General features: G+C 34.2%; 1 protein-coding gene across 1 annotated transcript; it reads left to right on the top strand.

Annotated features, from left to right (window-relative positions):
* Positions 1 to 639: 639 nt before the first annotated feature.
* LOC134271002 (uncharacterized) lies at positions 640 to 21272 on the top strand (the record flags this gene model as incomplete). Its single annotated transcript, XM_062753271.1, has 3 exons — positions 640 to 1633; positions 1772 to 1914; positions 21102 to 21272. Coding segments are annotated over exons 1-3 (1308 nt in total), but the record flags the coding sequence as incomplete, so codon positions are not given.
* Positions 21273 to 21824: the final 552 nt, after the last annotated feature.

The following is a 21824-nucleotide window of genomic DNA, read 5'->3' as shown; positions in this document are numbered from 1 at the left end:
GGCCAAGATGAGAGCGAGAGAGTGAGCTAGAGCTAAGAATATTGAAGATCACCGTAGATAGTTTTTATAATGTACAATACATAATAGCAATTTGCATATACGATAAACAAGTTATTTAAAAAATGGGTCTAAATCCTGGAATTTTGACAAAACTATTTATAATCTAAACATAAGTGTTTGTAAACTGGTGGTCAGTGTCCTTGTATTAGGCAAAAGCAAGTATAACTTTAATATAAACTTTAATAATGTTCAGTTATTGTTCCTGGATTGATGTCCGTAGATAGATAAACATCCTGGTATGTTATATAGTCCTTAATCCGATTAACTTGTTTGTTTACTTTTACGAAAAAGTCTTACACTTCTGTATCCTTCTTGAATTAGGGGTCAGTGCACTCTATCATGAGTACATTTTAATATGCTTATTTTATTTTCTTGATTAAAATAATTGTCTCAAAGCCTATAGGTTTACAAATGTACAATTTACTGTAACCAAAGTGACATTCCTGTTTGTACAAAGTGTCTAGCATCTGATCAACACTGGGTCATAAGTTATCAGAAATTTTACAGATTGTGGGCGAGAAAAAGAGCAAAATCATCAAAGATCAAATTGAATTTAAGGAAACAATTTATCCAACCTACATGGACATTGCCTCTGATGTACAAAACAGAATAAGTCAGTTAGAAAAGGAGTATGGAGATCTTTCAACAGCTTTAACAAAACATGGAGAGGACTGGCACAGAAAAATTGACCAACTTGTCAAGAAACTTAAAGCTGAAGTTGCTGAGATGAAAATCACACAGTTAAAAACTCTACAAAAACATCTGGTTGAAATGAACAAGAACATTACTGAAATCAAGGATGTAGTCAATTCAGCTGAAATAGCTTTAGATACACAGGACATTTCAAAACTATTTGCTGTTAAATCCAATTTAGACAGATATAGAAAGCTTCCACAAGAGATTGTTATTTCTAATCTTAAATTCTTGCCTGGGAAAATTCAACAAAAAGAACTCAGTAATCTGTTTGGAACTTTATTATCAAGTTCTTTAACTTCAGATGAACATGGCTACAGCATGAAGACAACACAGAATTCCCCAGAAGCTGGATCCTCTTCTCCAGTCAAACACCTGCTTGATGAACCAGAGACTGTCACCACCATAGACACTGGGTACAGTGAACTTTACAGTGTGGCTTGTCTGAGTGATGAAGGAATCTGGACAAGTGGAGATGACAACACCATGAAACTCTTCAGCATCAATCAGGGATCACTACTTAAGTCAATCACAACCACGTCAGGGAACTGGCCAGAGGACAAAGCAGTGACAAAAATTATGGATCTTGTTTATACTGATTACCATGATAGAACTGTGAACATTGTGAAGAATGAGGAGGTGATCAAACTACAGAACTGGGGACCTGATGGTATCTGTAGTACCTCCTCTGGTGACCTCATGGTTATCATGATCAGTGATGATAACAAACTGTTACAAACAAAAGTTGTCCGTTACTCTGGTTCCACAGAGAAACAGACCATTCAGTTTGATGATCAAAGTAAACCTCTCTATTCGATTGGTGATCATAACACATACTACATAACTGAGAACAGAAACTTGGATATCTGTGTGTCTGACAGTAGAGCTAGAGCAGTAGTGGTGGTCAATTAGGCTGGGAAACAGAGATTCAGGTACACTGGACATACTCCTGCTCCGAAGAACAAACCATTCTATCCTCTAGGAATCACCACATACAGTCAGTGTCATATCCTTACAGCTGATCCTAAAAATGACTGTGTCCACATCATAGACCAGGATGAACAGTTCCTCCATTACATAAACTGTGGACTGAGTTATCCCTGGGGACTGTGTAAAGATACAAATGACAATCTGTTTGCCGCTCAGTGGGGAAACAGACAAGTGAAGAAAATCAAATATCTCAAGTGAATTCTGCTTATGTACTGTAGTTAAGCATTTTAATATGGTGATTCACAAATGAACATTCACATTTTGTTTTTATACTATATCTCTTTCAAGCTTAGTTAAATGATGGATGTGAATGTTCAGCTAAAATCAAAATATAACAAGCTAATTCAGAGAATTCGTTTCCCCCGCTTAGGGAAAAAGTCGGATCCCCCTGACTGAATTTGTAGAATGATTAAATGTATATATGTATACTAAAGCAAATAAAATACATGTATGTCAATATAAATATAAAGATTTGATTGCTTATTCTTCAATATGTGTATAGAAGATTCTTTTTTATATGGAATATTTATCACACTGTGATGATGATTTTATGAGTTTGTACAAGCCAGACCTCCTAAAATTTTCATTCCACATGCTGAATACTTTCATTTAGTAAAAAAAATGTATTTTGTTATGGGTAGAATAACCCTAAATGCCAGCAAAGATCAATAACACAATTTAAACTTAACAATAATTTATTTACAGTAATATATAATAAGTATATGAAACATAAAGTACAAACTTAGCAAGAATCTAAAAATACATACATCAGAGTGTCCGTTGCTGCACACAATGTCCCAGTGAAAATATATATCCCAGTTATATCTCAATAGTGCTTATACGACAAAGTCTCTCTATGCATCGAATTGACAGGGTATTTATACAGTATCATAAATCTAGAATATTCTAGAAGTTGTGAGTCTATGATACTACTGGAAAGTTATGGACATATACAAAGTTCAGGAATGTTCTAGAAAAAAATGACCAACATGTTGACCACTCTGGAATGTTCAAGAAACTTAATGTTACTAATAATAATCATGATGAAACAATACACATCTCATAACACCTCCCCCCTTAAAAAGTTTGAATGTCAATGAAAACTTATATTGTAAAATGAAATACATGTACATTAATACAAAATCATATATATTCACCAACCCCTAACAAGGCACTGCAATAACACTGTCTTTGCCTTTGATATGCTTAATTTTTTATGTTTATTCTTTTAACAAAAAAACCCCATCTAGTCAGTCTTTGATTTTTGTTTGACAATTTATGCAAAAATGTCAGGGGGTTGTGATCCATATAAAAATTGGATGCAAAGTAACATTAAATAAACATCATAATGCTGAAGGCTAACAACAAAGCAAGGCATTCCTTTTCAATGGTGGAAATTTTTTACATTTTTAAGTTTCTTTAAAATAAGAAAAAAAATTTTATCAACTTTATCACTATTTTTTGAAAAAAAAGCTGCCCCATTCCAACATCACTAGCGTCAACAGTAAGCTTAAATTGCTTAGAAAAATCTGGAGTTGACAGAACGGGGTTTGCTCAAAAGGGGACAGATTTGATTTTATAAAAGGATTTTTAACAGTCCTTTGTCCATTAATTTTAATTTTTGAAAAGATTTGTAAGTGGACTAACTACTGGGGAAAAAATTTTGGGAAAAATTTTTTTGTAAAACCCAGCCATGCCCGAAAACCTCTTTAAACTCTTTTTTGTTTGTAGGAATCGGGAACTTTGAATAGCTTCCACTTTAGCCATTATGGGTGTAACATAACCTTGACCTCTTTATACCAAAATACTCAACATAAGCATGACAAAATTCGCTTTTCCCAAAATTCACAGTTAAGTTTGCTTTAGCTAAAATGTCAAATAAAGCACGCATGTTTTAAAGATGTTCATCCCAAGTGTCACTGTATATGTTTAATTTTTCAAAATGTAGGCCTTTTTCCCCCCAAGGCTTGAAGAAGGGAGTGAATCATCCTTTGGAATGTAGCTGGGGGTTTTTCATGCCAAAAGGCATTACTTTTAGGGAAAAGTCCATCTGGGGGGTAGCAAAAGCAGATATTTGTTTTGCTCTTTCTGTTAACGGCACTTGCCAGTAGCCTTTAAATAGGTAAAATTTTTCCCGACAAATTTGGCGTTTCCAATGTGGTAAAACAGCTTCAATTCAGGTAGTGGATATGAATCATTTTTCGAAACAGAATTCACCTTTCAAAAAGTTGTAAATAACCGGAAGGACCGCCCCTGTTTGTTACAAGAATACACGGTGAGCTCCAATCACTTTTACTAGGTTCAACAATGTCATTGTCCAACATGTACTGCACTTCCCTTCTTAGGTACTGCAATTTTATTGGATTCAACGGTACGGATGTTGTTTGATAGGCAGAAGCCCACTCACTATGACATCATGACAAGCTTTTAAATTTTCCTTTTGGGAAACACCCGAAAAGATTTGATGATACTATTCATCAAGTTTTTAACTTGTTCTTTTTGGTGAATGTTCAAATGCCCCAAGTTTGGCATCAAAGTCACCCAAAAATTTTTGAAGTTTTTCAAGGGGAAATTTTATTACAACCCTTTCTATTCATCTTTTTACACTCGTATCACTTTCAATACAATTTTGAACAGTCTTAGCGTTGGCTAAAGTGGAAACTGGTTTTAAACCAAATTTTAATTAACACCTTTAAAAAACTTTTTTAAAACATTTTAAAATTAAAAAGTTTTCTCTTTAGTCCCCGGGTGTTTTAAACTAATAGTTTACATCACTGATCTTGCTTTCAATTTCAAAAGGGCCAAAAAAATTTGGCCTGTAAAGGTTACCAGGAATAGGAAAAAATACAAGAACCTTATCACCTGGTTTTAAACCCCTTTTCGGCATCTTTGTCATACCACATTTTCATTTTCATCTGAGAACTCTTCAAATTTTCTTGTGTAATTTTACAGCATTTAAATTTTTTTTTTAAATCAGACACATAATCTAAAAGATTAAGATCACTAGTCTCAGTCAGCCACTTTTCCTTCAACAATTTAAAAGGCCCCCTAACAAAAAAGCCCGAACACCAATTCAAAAGGACTAAACCCAAAGAGACTCCTGGACTGCTTCTGCGGGAAAAGCACAAATAACCCCTTTTTAGTCTTTTTCATACTGGTAAAAATAGGTCTTCAGCATTTTTTTTTAGGGTTTGATGAAAACGTTTTTAAAGCGCTCCCGGGGGACTCAGGATGATAAGCAGTTGATCTATATTGCCTTATACCCAACTCATGCATGACTTGCTGGAACAACCCCGACATAAAATTTGAGCCTTGACCCGACTGAATTGCCTTGGGTGCTCCTACAAAACTAAAAAAATTTTTGGGTTTAAAGGGCCTTAACTATGTCTTTCCCTTTTAAATTTTCCCAGGGAATGGCTTCAGGAAATCGAGGGGAATGTATACATAAGGAAGAAATTTTATTTTAGATCTAGCCCTAGGAAAAAGGCCGGAAAAACCCCCAACACTTGACTTAACGGTTCTTCAAAAGCTAAAGGGGTTTGGGAGAGGGGGGATGGATTTTTCTTTTTGGTTTACCTACCATCGGGACAAACATGACATGACTTAAAAAAATTTCCCAAAACATCCTTTCTTAGTTAGGCCAATAAAAATGACTCAAAATCCTTTTATAATTTTATTGACACCAAATGACCTGCCATAGGTGTATCATGAGCTAAACTCAATACATCTTTTTTACCAAAAGAGCGGGAACCACTATTTGGTGAACAACACGCCACACTTCTTTGGGGGAAGTGTCAGGTGGTCGCCATTTTCGCATAAGGATGCCATTTTTAAATATAGAAGCTTTCCCTCCAAGGCCTCTTCTGGTGGAAGTGCCCTCTTACTAAGTTGGATGATATCGGGGTTTCTTTATGTTGTGCTAAAAGTAACTGCTCTCGGCTTAGGATATCCTTGCTTTTTTTCAAAATTTTTAAAATCATCTTCATCACCACTAAATTTTGGAAAAAATTCTTTCTTCTCTTGCTTCTTGATATGGCGTGGTTCCATGCTTGTTTGAGTGCCATCAAGGTCAGATAAAAAAATGTCATTCAAATCAATATCAACAGAGGAATTCGTCTCGTCAAAGGCTTGAGTATGGTCTGCCTCCATTTTTCTTCTGGCCATCGCTCTTCAGCAAGGCCCCGGGTATATGTCATCATCTTCATCATAAAACATGACATCTGGATTATTTTTTTACAAACTATAGGAAACCGGAAAACTTTTCCAAACCCGCTAAAATTTTTTGTGGAACAACGAAATGCCTGGAACGGGGGGAAAAGGTCGAACACCACGAAAAACAGGTCCAATAACTAAATCTGACTTCAAACTAATTCTATGCAGGGGCATCAATGACGCCTAGCTCCACACCCTGTAATAAAACTGACCCACCAGAGAAGTCTGCTCAGACAAAGGAAAAACGCCCTTCAGCAATAACGTCTGTGCAGCACCGTATTTCAAAATCTGGACAGGTTTTTTTTTTGGTTTTAGTTTTCCCAGTGAAACAAATCCCTGAAACATAAAGGGCTTTAATCCTCCATAGAATCAGTAGAACTGGACTGTGAACCCTGGACATCAGGAGTGTCAGAAAAAATTGAAACTAAGGCTTCTCATCACCTCTAACTGCCGCAAAGCCCTGTGGTTGAAATTTTTTTAAAAACATTTTTTCTTAAGGGGGGGACTATAGTTTTATTGTGTGAAAAAACCCAAAAGGAAATTTTTCATTTTTATACCATATATAAGTTACATTAACTTCAGTGTACATGCAAAGTTTTGGGGGGAAAATTTTCCGTCCAGGTATTTTTGAGGGACCGTCTCAAAAAAAGGAATTTTTTTATAGGATTATATAGGAAAAAGCCAATTTTTAGCACTTTTAAGCAAATTATACAAATTCACAATAGACATTTTTTTTCAAACTATAATATTTGTTGAGTAATACTATATTATACAATATATGTAAAAAAAAAATTTACCGTCTTGTTACCTGAAGGGGGGATTAAAACCCAAAAAAATTTGAAAAAATTTTCTATTTTTATAGAGTATTACAAAAAAAGACTACAAAATGGATTCACATGAAAACAAAAAAATTATTGGAGATATTCTCAAATTTTAAGTTTTAAATTTCAAAATCGTATGTTTATTACTTTTTCTTTAATAATATTTTTATTTACCCCTTTCTTTTAAAAGCTTTCAGATTATCTAAGTTAAAAACACACTGCAAAAAATGTCCCAAACCCACCTATCACTTTGCAAAATCGGTTAAAAAATCAGTTATATCAAATTGTAATTTAAAATTTTTTTAAAAATTCCTTAATTTTTTCAAATTTTAAAAAATTAAGCGAAAAAAGTTAAATTAAAACAGAAATACGTCCATTTGATTTATAAAGGCGAAATATTGCGAATGGAAATTTTAGTCGGCCCCCTTAAATTTTAAAACATTCACTGATCAAATACCTTTTCCCTTTCAATAACTACACGTAGGAAGCGACCCTATTCCAGAAATCCCTTCAAAACGTCCTTGGCCGGACGAACCACCTTGGGATGGAGACTGGGAACTTGTGAAAGACTTTAGACCCTAAATTTTTTTATATGTGTCTGAATTGGGAAATTACTGCTAGTCTAAAAACTTGATACAAAATTCTTTTTATGAAACAGAGCATAAAATTAATATGACTGCTGCCTCTTCAAGAGTTTTCACATTCTTATCTTCTAAATGTGTTTTCAAATCTTGAAAAAAATTTTCCCTTAAAATCTTTTACCAGGATGACTTGGCGCAAATTAGCAAAAGTTTTATCAAAATTTCTTAACTAAACCAATTAAACCAAAAAATCTTCTTTTTTCCAAAAAATTTAACAAATGTTTGAATATCAAACTTCCAAATTTTTTAAATTTTTGTTGGGTATGTTCCCGGAAATAATTCATATGCTTTTAGTATTGCTGTTTTGACCTTCTCATAGTCTGAACTCTCAACTACCCCTAGTGCAGAGTATACCTCAGCTTTTTTGCCAACCAGTACACTTTGTAAACATTGTTGACCAAACATTTCGTGGCCATTTAAGATTCTCTGCGACTTTTTCGAATTGGGGAAAATATTTTTTCTACAGATTTTTCTTGAAATTTTGGAACAAATCTGAATTTTTTTTGCATCAAAATCAGTTTTGACAACTGACGGGTTTGGGGTTTGGGCCGTAATTTTATTTTCTCAATTCAAAGTTCATTTCACGCTCTCTTTCTAGCTCTTGTCTTTCTAATTTGTCTAATTCAAATTTTCGTTCAAGCTGTCGTTTTTTCCCCTTTCTTTTTTTTCTCGCTTTCTTTTCCAAATTTTTTCTTTCAAGTCCAATTTTTTTTTAATCTAATTGAAACTATAGCTTTCCATTTTATAAAAAGCCTAACTCTGATTTAACTGTATATCTGAAAGATCGTATTTTTCAAAGATGTTTTTTTTTTACTAGTTTGTTTGCAACCTTAATATAATGTCTTGCTTTCTCTGAGAGAATTTAACATCTAACCCAAAATGCAAACCAAAAGCTATTTAAATTATCCTTTTTTAACGTATTAAAAACCTGAACACTTGGTGAACTAAGAAATTGTGACCGAAAAAACCATGTTGATTTCTGCTGGCTTATAAACAAAATTTTAAAGGTTCAATAAAAAAAAATTCTGACAATAAAAATCAAAAGTGCAAAAAAATTCTTTATCCCGGGCGAGCCCCCCCAAATTTTGATGGGGGAAAAACCCAAAGCCAGCAAAGATCAATAACACAATTTAAACTTAACAATAATTTATTTACAGTAATATATAATAAGTATATGAAACATAAAGTACAAACTTAGCAAAAAATCTTAAAAATACATACATAAAAATGTCCGTTGCTGCACACAATTCCCCGTGAAAAAATATATCCCAGTTATATCTCAATAGTGCTTATACGACAAAGTCTCTAGATTGAATTGACAGGGTATTTATACAGTATCATAAATCTAGAATATCGAAGTTGTGAGTCTATGAAATACTGGAAAATTATGGACATATACAAAGTTCAGGAATGTTCTAGAAAAAATTAAACATGTTGACCACTCTGGAATTTTTTAAAAAATTAAAAAGTTACTAATAATAATCATGATGAAACAATACACACCTCACAACAATTTCGAAAAAAAAAAAAAAGAAAAAATAAAAGGATCGTCCGGGGGTTTGAACCCAGGACCTCTTACATTTGAAGCGACAGACATACTACTAGACCACGGAACTGCTTTACCGGAAAAGTTGTGCAAAAATGAAAATCAAATACATGTATTTTTTAAGTTCATATTTTTAAAATTTTACACAATGCATTGTGCCTAATTTAAAATTATTAAACAGTTCTAATGAAAAAGAATTATTAAATTCCGAAAACCTTTTTTTATACGTAATAAGTTTTCCTCATGCCTCTGTGCTAAAAATAGCGACTTGTAATACAATAAATACTAATAAGACAAACGAGGCGGGACACTTTGAGAGGGGTTGGAGAGGAATTTTGAAATAAAAAAACATTGCAAAAACTCATAATCCTCTTGAAATATCGCCTGGAAAGGAAAGTGTTACACTATACAATTAATTAACCCTTGTGAGGTCAACATGGTGAAATAAGGACCCGAGACCTGGCCCACGAGGTGACCTGTCCTGACCGAGGCCGCGTAGCGGCCGAGGTCAGGGCAGGTCATCGAGTGGGCCAGGTCGAGAGTCCTTATTTCACCATGTTGAACTCACAAGGGGTAATTAATTGTTTTATTATACCGATATAATTATTGAAAAGTTTGAATCTCTAACCGTTATCAATTCTTTCTTTGATCGGGATCGGGATTCGCTACAGACCGGATAGTGAAAGTTGTTTACATTGACGTCTGCTAGTCTCGTAAGTTTTTGCATCATGATTTATTGATTAAAACAATATTTAGTTGATAGCGACATACATTGTAACAGTTGTAACTAACTATTGCTTTTCCTCTTACACAGTCAAAATCTAACACAGAATTCAACTCTTTAAAGAGCCGCCTTTACATAGATACTATTGAACTGAATTGAAACAATATATTGAAACGATATATTGTAACGATAAAATTTTACGGTATTCTGGATGGTAATGCGAAACAGACCATGCACAATTTTAAAAACATGTTTTTTTTTCGAATAATTATTATTTTATGCATTAACTTCACTCAAAAACAAATTTTTGATTAAGCGGTCATTTTTAGCGGTCATTAAAAATAATGACCGGGTCATTATATCCCACGTGCAATAATTCCTAGGTCAGTATTGCTGTAAACAGTAGCATTTGGAGTCATTGTTGTGTTTTAAAGTTTTCTTACCAGCCAATCAAATTCGAGTATTATCAATAGAGGTATAATAAATAGATATAATGTATAAATTTACGACCTTGAACTTTGACTTTTGACCTCAAAATAAATAGGGGTCTTGCAAAGGCCTCAGAGAATTGTTATATAAAATTCATTGCAAAAGCTCAAAGGGTTTTCGAGTTATCGCGCGGAAACGAAAGTGTTCTAACAGACAGATTTTGCGAGTTGATGACCTTGACCTTTTGATCTCAAAATCAGTAGGTTTCTTCTTTAGTCCATAGGAAGTTGATATGCAAAATTTTATTTCGAAAGCCCAAAGGGTTCTCGAGATATCGCGTGGAAACGAAAGCGGTACAGACAGACAGAATGATGGACGGCCGGACGGACAGACGGACGGACAGACCCAAATTAAAATCCCCCACTTTTCAAGCCAGGAAAAATAATAATTAATATACTGAAAAAGTGTATTATTCTATTGTAATCTTACTGAGTAACAAATTAATGAAGCTTTCTAAAATGTAAAAATCTCCATGAGAGTTTTTGTGTTCTATAACAAGACTTCATTTAACCCAATATATTGCTTAAATAACCAAAATATCCACAAAAAGAAATGTAATGTACTATAAACTTGAATAGTCTGCAATATATAAATATAAACTTTAAAATTTTGTTCGAGGGATATGGAAATGACGAACAGTATTCAATCTCAAAGTCCATAAAACAATACAAATAAGAGCAGAGCAAACATGGAACCCCGAAACATCAGAAGTGGGATCAGGTGCCATAGAGGAGTGAGCATCCCCTGCTAACCAGTCACCCCGCCGTGTGCTCGTTGTCACTATCAGGAAATAAAGGAAAAATCCGTCGATAATTCAGTGTATAAATAATGGAATAACAATTGGTATGAAAAATGTCAGTCAGCATTTGACTCAGTGATAAATTGTATTTGCTGACAAGGTCATTGTATCGACCATTGAACTTACGAAATGATGACTTTAAACGCGAATGCTGATATTCTTGTTTCATCAACTTGCTTGTCAATAATTTACCCCGTTTTAGAAATTGTTAATACGTAGAGCATGCTTTTGCGTATCGAATTAACTGAGATATATATGGTCCGTATGCAGGTGACGAAGGTATATTGCTGCATATAGGTAAGGGAAGTTGACGATAGAAAAGTAAAAGTCATCACGTTTATCATATAGTTTGGTTGTTAGATTACCATTCGTGTCTTTTTCAAGTAAAATATCCAAGTATGAAACAGAAGTGTCGGACGCTGTGATATCTTTTATCTCAAGCCAAGGTCAAAGGTTCAAAGGTGTTGCTTGCAAATGAGTTAAACTGTAAGATATTAATACTGAAAAATACTTTTGAAAATATAACATCCATTCAATTGAAAATTTGCTCTTCTTTTTTCCTTTCAGAATATTTATATGTGTTTGATATGTATGCAACATATTTTTTTTCGAAAGACGGTATCCTTTTGTAACCAACTCTGATACAGCATTAGTAAATGAATGTGTAACTATAGACATAAATACTTGCTTTTGCGTGCTTAAATAGTGCAAAGGTGTTTCGTTATTGGGAACTTCGTTTTCTATTCAAAAAAATTGATGAATTCTTTAAATACTAATATTACCTACATCAATTCCTGAAATTAATTATACCAGCACTAACAAATACAAATTTCAACAAGAGGCCCACGGGCCTTATAGGTCACCTGAGTATTGTGTAACAACTTTCAAACAATTAAATTTGGTTCGTGTTTAAACCGGAGGCCATGAAATTCAAAATTTACAATTTTGAAAGAGGCACCATTGCTTATCATAATTATTAACTTAGCATGCTTACTCTATTTACTTACATGTAATACCCAGAGGTAGATCAGAGTAACAAAGAGAAAATGCACTTCCACTTTATAACCAGTTGTGCACATCACCCCAAAGGAAGTACTGACTCAGGGCCATATATTTCAAAATTTTGCAAATTTTATCATAAAATGGTTGATTAATACAAAAGAGCAGATTTCAAAGCATTAATTTATTTTCAGACTATGTAACCACCCCCCCCCTTTTGACCCTGGGGACATAAAAAACCACTTTGCTAGATGCACCTTTCTTCATCATAAATATATATATACTTGGATCATTGGCTTAAAACCCAGAAGCAAAGAAAAATATTTTCAAAGAATAAATGTATTTTTACTATATAATCAATAGAGCCCCGCCCTAACACCAGAACCCCTGACCCTGGGGCCATAAAATTCACAATTTTGGAAGAGGCACTCTAGCTCATTATAACTATGTACTTACTTAGTGTATTTAATACCCAGGAGCAGAGAAGAAGATTTTCAAAGAAATAATGCATTTTTACTAAATAATCTATAAAGCCCCGCCCTAACACCAGAACCCCTGACCCTGGGGCCATAAAATTCACAATTTTGGAAGAGGCACTCTTGCTCATCATAACTATGTGCTTAGTTAGTGTATTAAATACCCAGGAGCAGAGAAAAAGATTTTCAAAGAAATAATGCATTTTCACTATATTATCTCTAAAGCCCCGCCCTAACACCAGAACCCCTGACCCTGGGGCCAATAAATTCACAATTTTGAAAGAGGCACTCTTGCTCATCCTAACTATGTGCTTAGTTAGTGTATTTAATATCAAGGAGCAGAGAAGAAGATTGTCAAAGAAATAATGCATTTTCACTATATAATCTATGAGCCCAACCCTAAATCCAGAACCCCTGACCCTGGGGCCATAAAATTCACAATTTTGGAAGAGGCACTCTTGCTCATCATAACTATGTGCTTAGTTAGTGTATTTAATACCTAGGAGCAGAGAAAAAGATTTTCAAAGAAATAATGCATTTTCACTATATTATCTCTAAAGCCCCGCCCTAACACCAGAACCCCTAACCCTGGGGCCATAAAGTTCACAAATCTGGAAGAGGCACACATGCTCATCATTACTATGTGCTTATTAGTTTATCTAATACCCAGGAGCAGAGAAGAAGATTTTCAAAGAAATAATGCATTTTCACTATATAATTTATAGAGCCCCACCGTAACACCAGACCCCCTGACCCAGGGTACCATAAATTTTTGGAAGAGGCATTCATCCCCATCATAACAGTATGCTTAGTTAGTTTATCTAATACCCAGGAGCAGAGTAGTGAGATTTTCAAAGAAATAATGCATTTTCACTATATAATCTATAGAGCCCTGCCCTAACACCAGAACCCCTGATCATGGGGCCATACAATTCACAAATCTGGAAGAGGCACTCTTGCTCATCATAACTATGTGCTTAGTTAGTTTCTTTAATACCCAGGAGCAGAGAAGAAGATTTTCAAAGAAATAATGCATTTTCACTATATAATCTATTGAGCCCCGCCCTAGCACTAGAACCCCTGACCCTGGGGCCATAGATTTCACAATTTTGGTAGAGGACTCAATGCTTATTACATTCATGCCAACAGTTTGCGTGCTTGATGTCCAGGAGTAAAGAAGAAGATTTTTAAAGATTTCATTAATTGTAGTTGTTTTGGCCCCACCCCTCAGGCCCCAGGGGGGGGCGGGGACCATGAAATTCACAATTTTTGTTCCCCTCCACCCATGGATGCTGTATACCAAATTTGGTTGAAATTGGTTCAGTGGTTTCAGAGAAGAAGCTGAAAATGTTCAAATGTTAACACACGACGGATAACGACGGACGAAAACGGATAGCAATAGGTCACCTGAGTTACTCAGGTGACCTAACAAGTTGGTCAAACTCAAAATCAAATGTTCAAAGTCAAGGTCAAAGGTTCAAAGGTCTTGCTTGCAAATGAAAGGTCTTTTCAGTAGGATTAAATATGTAAGGTATGAAAGCACAAGCCCTGACTCTTTAAAAGTTATTGTCAAGGTTTGCTTTTTAAAAGTAGGTCAAACATCAAGGTCAAAGGGTCAAAGTTCTTGGTATGCAATGAATCATCTTCTCACAAGGATTACATTTGTGAAGTATGACTTCACTAGCCCCTAGCGTTCAAAAGTTATGACCAAGGTTAAAAATTTTTCACAAGTACACAAATCTCCAAAGTCAAGGTCTAAAGATATCTAATTAAGGGTCTTGCTACAAACAAATATACATATGTCAAGTATGGAAGCCCTATTCCTAACCTTCAAAAGTTATGGCCACGTTTAAAAATTTTAGAAAGTAGGCCAAACTCCAAGGTCAAAGGGTCAAAGGTATTGCTTTGAATAAAAGGTTTTGTAACAAGGATTATAGTTTTGTTACGAAATTCGTTTCATCATTTTTGTGTATTTTATTGATCACTCGCAGCGTATGCAGTTGTTACTAGCATATTGATATGTACATGATTGTTTGTTATTCAATAATTGATAAAAAGTTGTAAAAGAAATAAGTTATATGCTGTCAATCATATAATATTGTTTTGGAATCGGGTTCACTGTATTTCGACCCAGTTTCAATCTCGATAGCATGTTTGAAGTCAATTATCGCGTTTCGTCTTTGAACATTGCATTGTCATTGTTTATATCAACTTAATAACGTAATAGCTACTTGTGCTTATCGTATTTTGGAAGATAAAATCCCATTTTGTATGGTTAGTAATGATTTTCTATTAGAAAACTTCTCTGCGTGCACTTTCCCTGATTTGTTTATACCGGAAGTGGCGTAGGGTCATTCCGGGTCAGCGATTGGCTAATTGAGGTTACCAGTGGGTACAGTAAAGCTATATAAAGTAGCAAAAATTCGTCTGCTGCAGGAGAAGGGGGGAGAAATTGGGAGGATACGGAAGCCTCCAAATTATTGTTTTAAAAGTGCTCCCATCATTGGCAATCATTTAAAGGGATGGCAGACCCTATGCAGATCAGATGGGTAATTATATTAGTCAAGTTATATGAAATTGAGAAGCTGAGATACCCCTGTGGGAGACCCATAAGTAGAGTGGGAGACCCATCGACGGGAAAACTTATGGGAGAATTTATGGGAGTTACAATTTATTATTAAAACTATATAGGACTTATGGAATAGGTATAAATAAATTATATTAAATCAAGGAAAGTATATTTTAGTACAAGTAGCTAATTTTTATAATTGTTTTTGGGAGATTTAGATTTTACCTACGGGTTGTGGGAGTGACTTCACTTTATAAGTGACTGATATTGTATTGTGATTTTTTTTATAACAATACTTACATTTAATTGTACATAGTGTAAATAAATTTTATTTGCTGAACTTTTATCCTGACTTAATTATTAATTTATAAGTTAACATACGGGAGTGGAAAGCCCACACAGTTGCCCCACTCTCTCCCGAGGTGGGAGGCGCAACAGTTTGAAAGAACTCGCCTTAACTCTTTAAAAGTTATGGTCAAAGTTTGCTTTTTTAAAAGTAGGTCATTCTCCAAGGTCAAGTTCAAAGGGTTAAATTTAAGTTTTTTGATATATAATGAAGGGTCTTTTCACAAGGTTTACATATGTAATCGTATGAAAGCCCTATCTCTTACCGATAATAAGTTATGGCCAAGGTTAAATTTTCTTTCACATGTATGGAGAGGTCAAGGTCTACAGGTGAAGATTTTTTATATCCAACAAAAGGTCTTGCCACAAAGAATATATGTGTGAAATAAAAATGTACTGGGGCTCGTTACATGCATGTAAAGCTTGCTAAGTTTTTGACTTAAGTAGGGTCGTAAGTACGTTTTAGGCATAATCTTAGGACCTGACTAAGTACTGCTTAGGTACGTCTTAAACCGTAACCGTAACATAAAGCAAACTAAGCTAGGTCCAAGCTAAGTCAAACTTATGTTAAAAATATTTCATATGCTCTTTAATTCTATATTAATATATTGCTAAAAGTGATTCAGTTAGGGTTTTAATTAAATACATATTGAAGTTGACTTCCTAACCTATCGATTTTAGTTATGTTTCGATTAGATTTCGTAGTAAAATTATTAAAATTATAATTCCGTTATAAAATGTTTGGAATCTTGAAAACAAATACACATGTACTGCACGGCCAGAAAGTGGCGACTGGTGGTTCATTGTAAATAACGACAATTGCTTTATCACTTGAGATGTTTTCAGTTTACCTTTTGTTATGAGAAATGTTCAGGTACCTGGTTACCCTGTTATTATCGCAGACAAGATAAGATAACCGACCGTCTATCTACTTGAGATTGAAACTCTAGTTCAATACATTTTATGTTATGCATCAGGTCATGCATGTCAGAATCAAAGACTGCAGAAGTTTTAAATTATACTCATTTGCAATTTAATCAAGGATTAAAAAAAGTCAGGGGGTATTTTTTCGTTTGTCTCCACTTATCAACAATTCTCTCTCTCTCTCTCTCTCTCTCTCTCTCTCTCTCTCTCTCTCTCTCGAACCGTAGTGAGCCTTGTCTATATCCGTGCTTGTCGCGTTCTACATTTATTCTACTTTACAGATACTTTTTATTACAGCTTTGGTCATCATTTTCTTTCTTTTTCTGTTTTTAAAAAAATATTTCAACTCATAATTTCAAAGTGAACGTACTAATCCATGACTTATTACTGTGTTCAATTTATTTCTATAACCAAGGTCCCACTATTTTCAGATGTATCCCTAAATTTAAATGTTGTATATACATGTATGCTGTATCGAGAGAGATATTGGATTCATTGATCACCCCCCCCCCCCCCCAACGAAAAACTAAAATTCTTAAATCACATTAAATAGATGTTCTTTTCTTGAATGCATAATATGAATAGAGGTATGTTTTTACACCGAGAGAGTCAACATTAAATAATTCTAAATATATGTATAAGAAAGTTAAGATATACTTAGTTACCTTTACCGGTCGCCTAAGTTTTGCTAAGATTATTAAATCTTAGTACGCTTCTAGTTACGTTCTTAAGTTTTATACTGTACTTAAGTCCTACTTAAGGATACATCAAAAGCTTTTTTCAAGATTTTTTTAAATTTGGAGATTTTTGGCTTCCAGAAAACAATGTTAATCAATGCCTTACAATGCATGAAAAATTATCGCTGATTATTAAATGGTTTTCTAATTATTTAACAATAATCACTAACACATGTTAATGTGCCGTTATTGAAGCTTCTGATTTGGTCTGTTACTGCCTGCTTCTGAAAGGAGCAATAAATCACTGTGACCACATGGGGAATTCTTCACTAGCCACAAAGGTTATCAGTTAGTAAACTACAGGACTCTAGATTTAGGGAAGGAGATCTAACAGGTCACTAATGACCATGAAATAGGAGGTGAATTTAGCTCTTGCCATTTTTCTTTACCAGGGAAATCTTTCTGATTAGAATTGAACCTATTTTACTTCATTAAAAGCACCTTAATAAAGAATAGAATATTCCCATTCATATGAATATGCATAGGAAATATGGATAAGTGACATGTATCCAAAGCTGAATCTCCAAGGTGTCATCTATTTCTAGCTTTGGCAGAATTTGTTGTGTAATGGATTTTTGCCCTCTACTGTAAAGTATGATGAGACAGTTGGTTGTATTAATTTCAAAGGATTCGGCCCCCCCTTTATTTTCCTTTGACCAATTTCTCTGAAAAACTGGCCAGAATACGTCTCAAATGAGTGTTCACAAAACCGTATCTCAATTTTTTTTATATCTTGCTCAGTTCTCGAATTATTGGAGGAAATGTACAATTGGGCTAATAAATTAGTAACATCATAAGACAAATGGATGTAACTTCTGAATAAGAAGGGACAAGATCAGGGTAAGACCATTATTTGGCCCCCAATTTTGAGTGTCTTTCAGAATGATCCAACAGTTTATCCATGAAAACCTGTTTTCACCCCTTCCCACAAAACGAGTGTTGGTTTTAGATTTAAATTATACAGGGGTCCCAGTAAGTTCAGGAAATCGAAAATCTAGGAATTTTCCATTTTTATGCAAATTTTCATTAATTTTACAGCACATTTTCTTTCGGAAAACATAGAGCACACGCATGCCTATCAACCAAATTTATATATTTTATACACAGATATCAGATGCAGTATATGTGTAAAAATCTGAGATAGGCAAGCGTGTGCTCTATGTTTTCCGAAGAGAAATGTATCCCAAATATGATGAAATTCCACCAGAACTGAGGAAATTCGGAAAAATGTCCTTTTTCTGCACCATCTAGGAGCTTCCATATAAGCTTTTACTCAAAATTAGTACTTGTCGTAAAGTAAGCATCATTTTAATTTTTAACTACAAACTATCACAATTTTACCATATTATGATTTTTAAATCAAAAAAGGGGCCAGATTCGGCTGTTACCTTATGTTGTCCTTTATCAAAAATCTGAGATACGGTTTTAAAGTTCAATTTTTAATCTACATTGTGGCAATTTTTTGACTTTGAGAAGTGGAATACAAAAAAAAACTGATTATCAAATATACATGCACTAATACTTGCATTAAAATAATAATTTTTTAATAAGATAAAAATGAAAATATAAATAAAGATCATTAAATAGTAAATTTAACAAGCTTTCAAATGATATATACTTTTAATATGTTATCTTTATTAATGAAAGAATTACAAGCAAATTAAATTTTGCCCTTTGGAAACCTTTGGTGTATCCTTAAGCACGGTCTTAGACTTAAGTAGCCTTTATGTTACGACCCACTGGTTATTAAGGTCAAAAAATATATGACCAAAGTAAAAGTTTGACATTTTTTTGTGTAAAAGTGGGCAAAAGGTCAAATTTGATGGAACCCAAGGAAAGGTCTTGTCAAAAAAAAAAACCACAGGTAAAATATGGAGAGTCATAGTCCCACTAAATCAAAAGTTATGGGCAAGGTAAAAATTTTTTAACAAATAGACTTCCAGACAGACAGACGGACGGACACGACAAAAACTTAATACCCCCGAAACTTCGTTAACGGGGCATAAAAACCAAGATGTATTTAAAATTATTCAGTTGGAGCTTTTCCCTATCCCTGATGCAGCCTTTTTTCTTTTGTTCTATGTAATAAATTCTTTGTTATAGAAAAGGTGTAGGAAAAAATTATTCAAGAAAATGAATGACTGAGTGCATTTCCTTTACGTCCCACTCGAGACTTATTATCAGTTTCTTTACATACTAAAAAAACAAGCTTTAAAATAGTTTCTACTTGTACATCATGTTTTGTTCAGGAAATAGGCATCAATGACTTTTTTTAAATAACAAAATATACTAACTTATAGTTTTAATGCAGTAAGAGTGATCTGTCCATAGAAATAGTCAATTTTGCATCAATTTGAATTTCTCACAACATTAAATAATGAATGCTCCCTATATTATACAGATTACCACTGGAACCAAAGAAACTCGGACTACTACTTTTCATGCTTTTTTCCCCAATTTTTCTTTTATTTTTCATGATAGATAAGTAAAATAAACTAGTATGTGAGCAAAACAAACTTCAATTTCTACTGGGATTGATCTAAATTAAATGCAAAACTGTAATCATTTGTCTCCTAGAATAATGAGTTAAAAAACGAAAGTTACAGTAAACTAGAGGTACTGTGAGCAATGAGCTCACTAAATGATACCCCCCCCTCCCATATGAATAAAATGGCAGTGTCCATGTTTTGCTTTGGAAAATCCAAAATGTATGTCAGATCAAAAAGTAAAATAGGAGGTGCACAATGGCAATATGTAATAAAGATTCTGTGAAAGTTTTATAAAATTTCCTTCAGTGGTATGAGAGGAGTTGCGGATAAGAGATGGGTAATCCAAAGCGTAATACACGAACGGACGGACGGACAGACGGAAATACCGATTATTTTATACCCTCCCGCTTTTCAAGCGGGGTATAATAAGATTTAGGGACGTATAGTCTTGGAGGTGTTGTTATTATACCCCCGCTTGAAAAGCGGGAGGGTATATAGTAATAGTTAATTCCGTCCGTCCGTCCGTCCGTCCGTCTGTTACGCTTTGGGGTACCCATCTCTTATCCGCAACTCCTCTCATACCACTGAATGAAATTTGATGCATATTTCACAGAATCTTTATAACATATTGCCATTGTGCACCTCCTATTTTTACTTTTGATCCGACACATATTTTGGGTTTCCCGGCCACAGAAAAACGTGGACTTTTTCACCAGTTATAACCATATGGAGGCAGGGGGTATCATTTAGTGAGCTCATCGCTCACAGTACCTCTAGTTTCATAAATAATTTGAAATAGGTGATATCACCTATTCGAATAAGCTATATCACCTTTTCGAATAGCTGATATCGCCTATTCAATTTGAATAGGTGATATCATTTATTCGAATACTTCATATCACCTATTCAATTTGAATAAGTGATATCACCTTTTCGAATACTGTATAGGGGGAAAATAACTTGTGGTGTTAATATTCGCTATATTCACGGTGTAAACGAATCCGTGAAATCAAGAAACAGTGAATAAGATTTCAATAGGTATTGATAAGGGAGGAAACTTTTATTATAAACCAATTCCGCAAATTTAAGAAACCGCGACCGTATCAGAGAAGAATAAAACGTGAAAATTACAACCTGTGTAGGTGATATCACCAATTCAAATTAAATGGTGATATCACGTGTTCAAATAGGTGGATTACCTGTTCGAATAGGTGATATCACATATTCAACATCCCCAATAGGTGATATCACCTATTTGAATAGGTGATATCACCAATTAATTTATAGTAGATATCACCTATTCGAATAGGTGATATCATTTTTGGCAGTATATACCAAAACGGCGCCCCATACACATTCATACTATGTCGAATGGTTGGGTGCTCGCATCGTCTGCGTGATCCTGGTTCGTTTCTCTTGAGATAAACCATTTCATATGAGGTAGTGCATGTATACATGCATGTGCTATGGTAAACTACATTTAACTTTAGCTAATTTTTATTCACATGAGATACAAATTATCAGTCCATCAGATTAAATGAAAAAAAAATGACACAATTAATGATATATTTTAATGTTTTTATCCAGATGGAAATTCCTTTACCAGCTTTGGACTACCTGGAAGGTCCTGAATATATGACGTCATGTGACCTTTGCAAAACTGCCATGGTACAGCTGTACTGTGATATCTGTCTCTGTAAATTGTGTATTGAGGAAGATGTTGCATCAGAACTGACCAAGCCACACACAGTTGTAAGGGTCAGTCAAAGAAAAACGCCTACAGATTTCCCAAAATGCTTGGTTCATAAAGAAAAGTTAAGTGAACTTCTCTGCTGTTTGTACCGAATGTATTGCATCTAAACACAAGATACACAGATTTCAAAAATTATTCACTGTATAAACATTAGCAAATCGTAGGGTGGAAATACTTTATTATTAGATTATCAAGACATGTTAACCATTTATTTATGACAAATGTATTATTCTAATGCATACACGTAGTGTCATAACTTGCAAAACTGCAATCTTCAGACCTGCAGAACAGTTCCAATTACAATTTGACATGGCGTATAAAGAAACCCACAAAGGACTGCAATGAGATTTAAGAAGAAGATTTTAAAAGAAGACAAGTACTGCAATTTGTACCTTATTATCACCCTCCCTCTTTCTCCTTTTTGTTGACTCGGTAATGAAGTTAATCAGGACATCGTGGGAATTAACGTTCATCCACAACTTATTGGATGGAATTTTCTTATTTTTAACTTTCATTCACTAGGAACATGAACAAGACTGTAGAATCAATTAGAGTTA

This window comes from Saccostrea cucullata, unplaced genomic scaffold (genome assembly GCF_032062105.1).
Source record: "Saccostrea cucullata isolate Sc308-1 unplaced genomic scaffold, CSIRO_AGI_Scuc_v1 ctg8514, whole genome shotgun sequence".
Classification (NCBI taxonomy): Eukaryota; Metazoa; Mollusca; class Bivalvia; order Ostreida; family Ostreidae; genus Saccostrea; species Saccostrea cuccullata.
The sequence above is the reverse complement of the archived record's forward strand: the minus strand, read 5'-3'. Positions and strand labels throughout refer to the sequence as shown.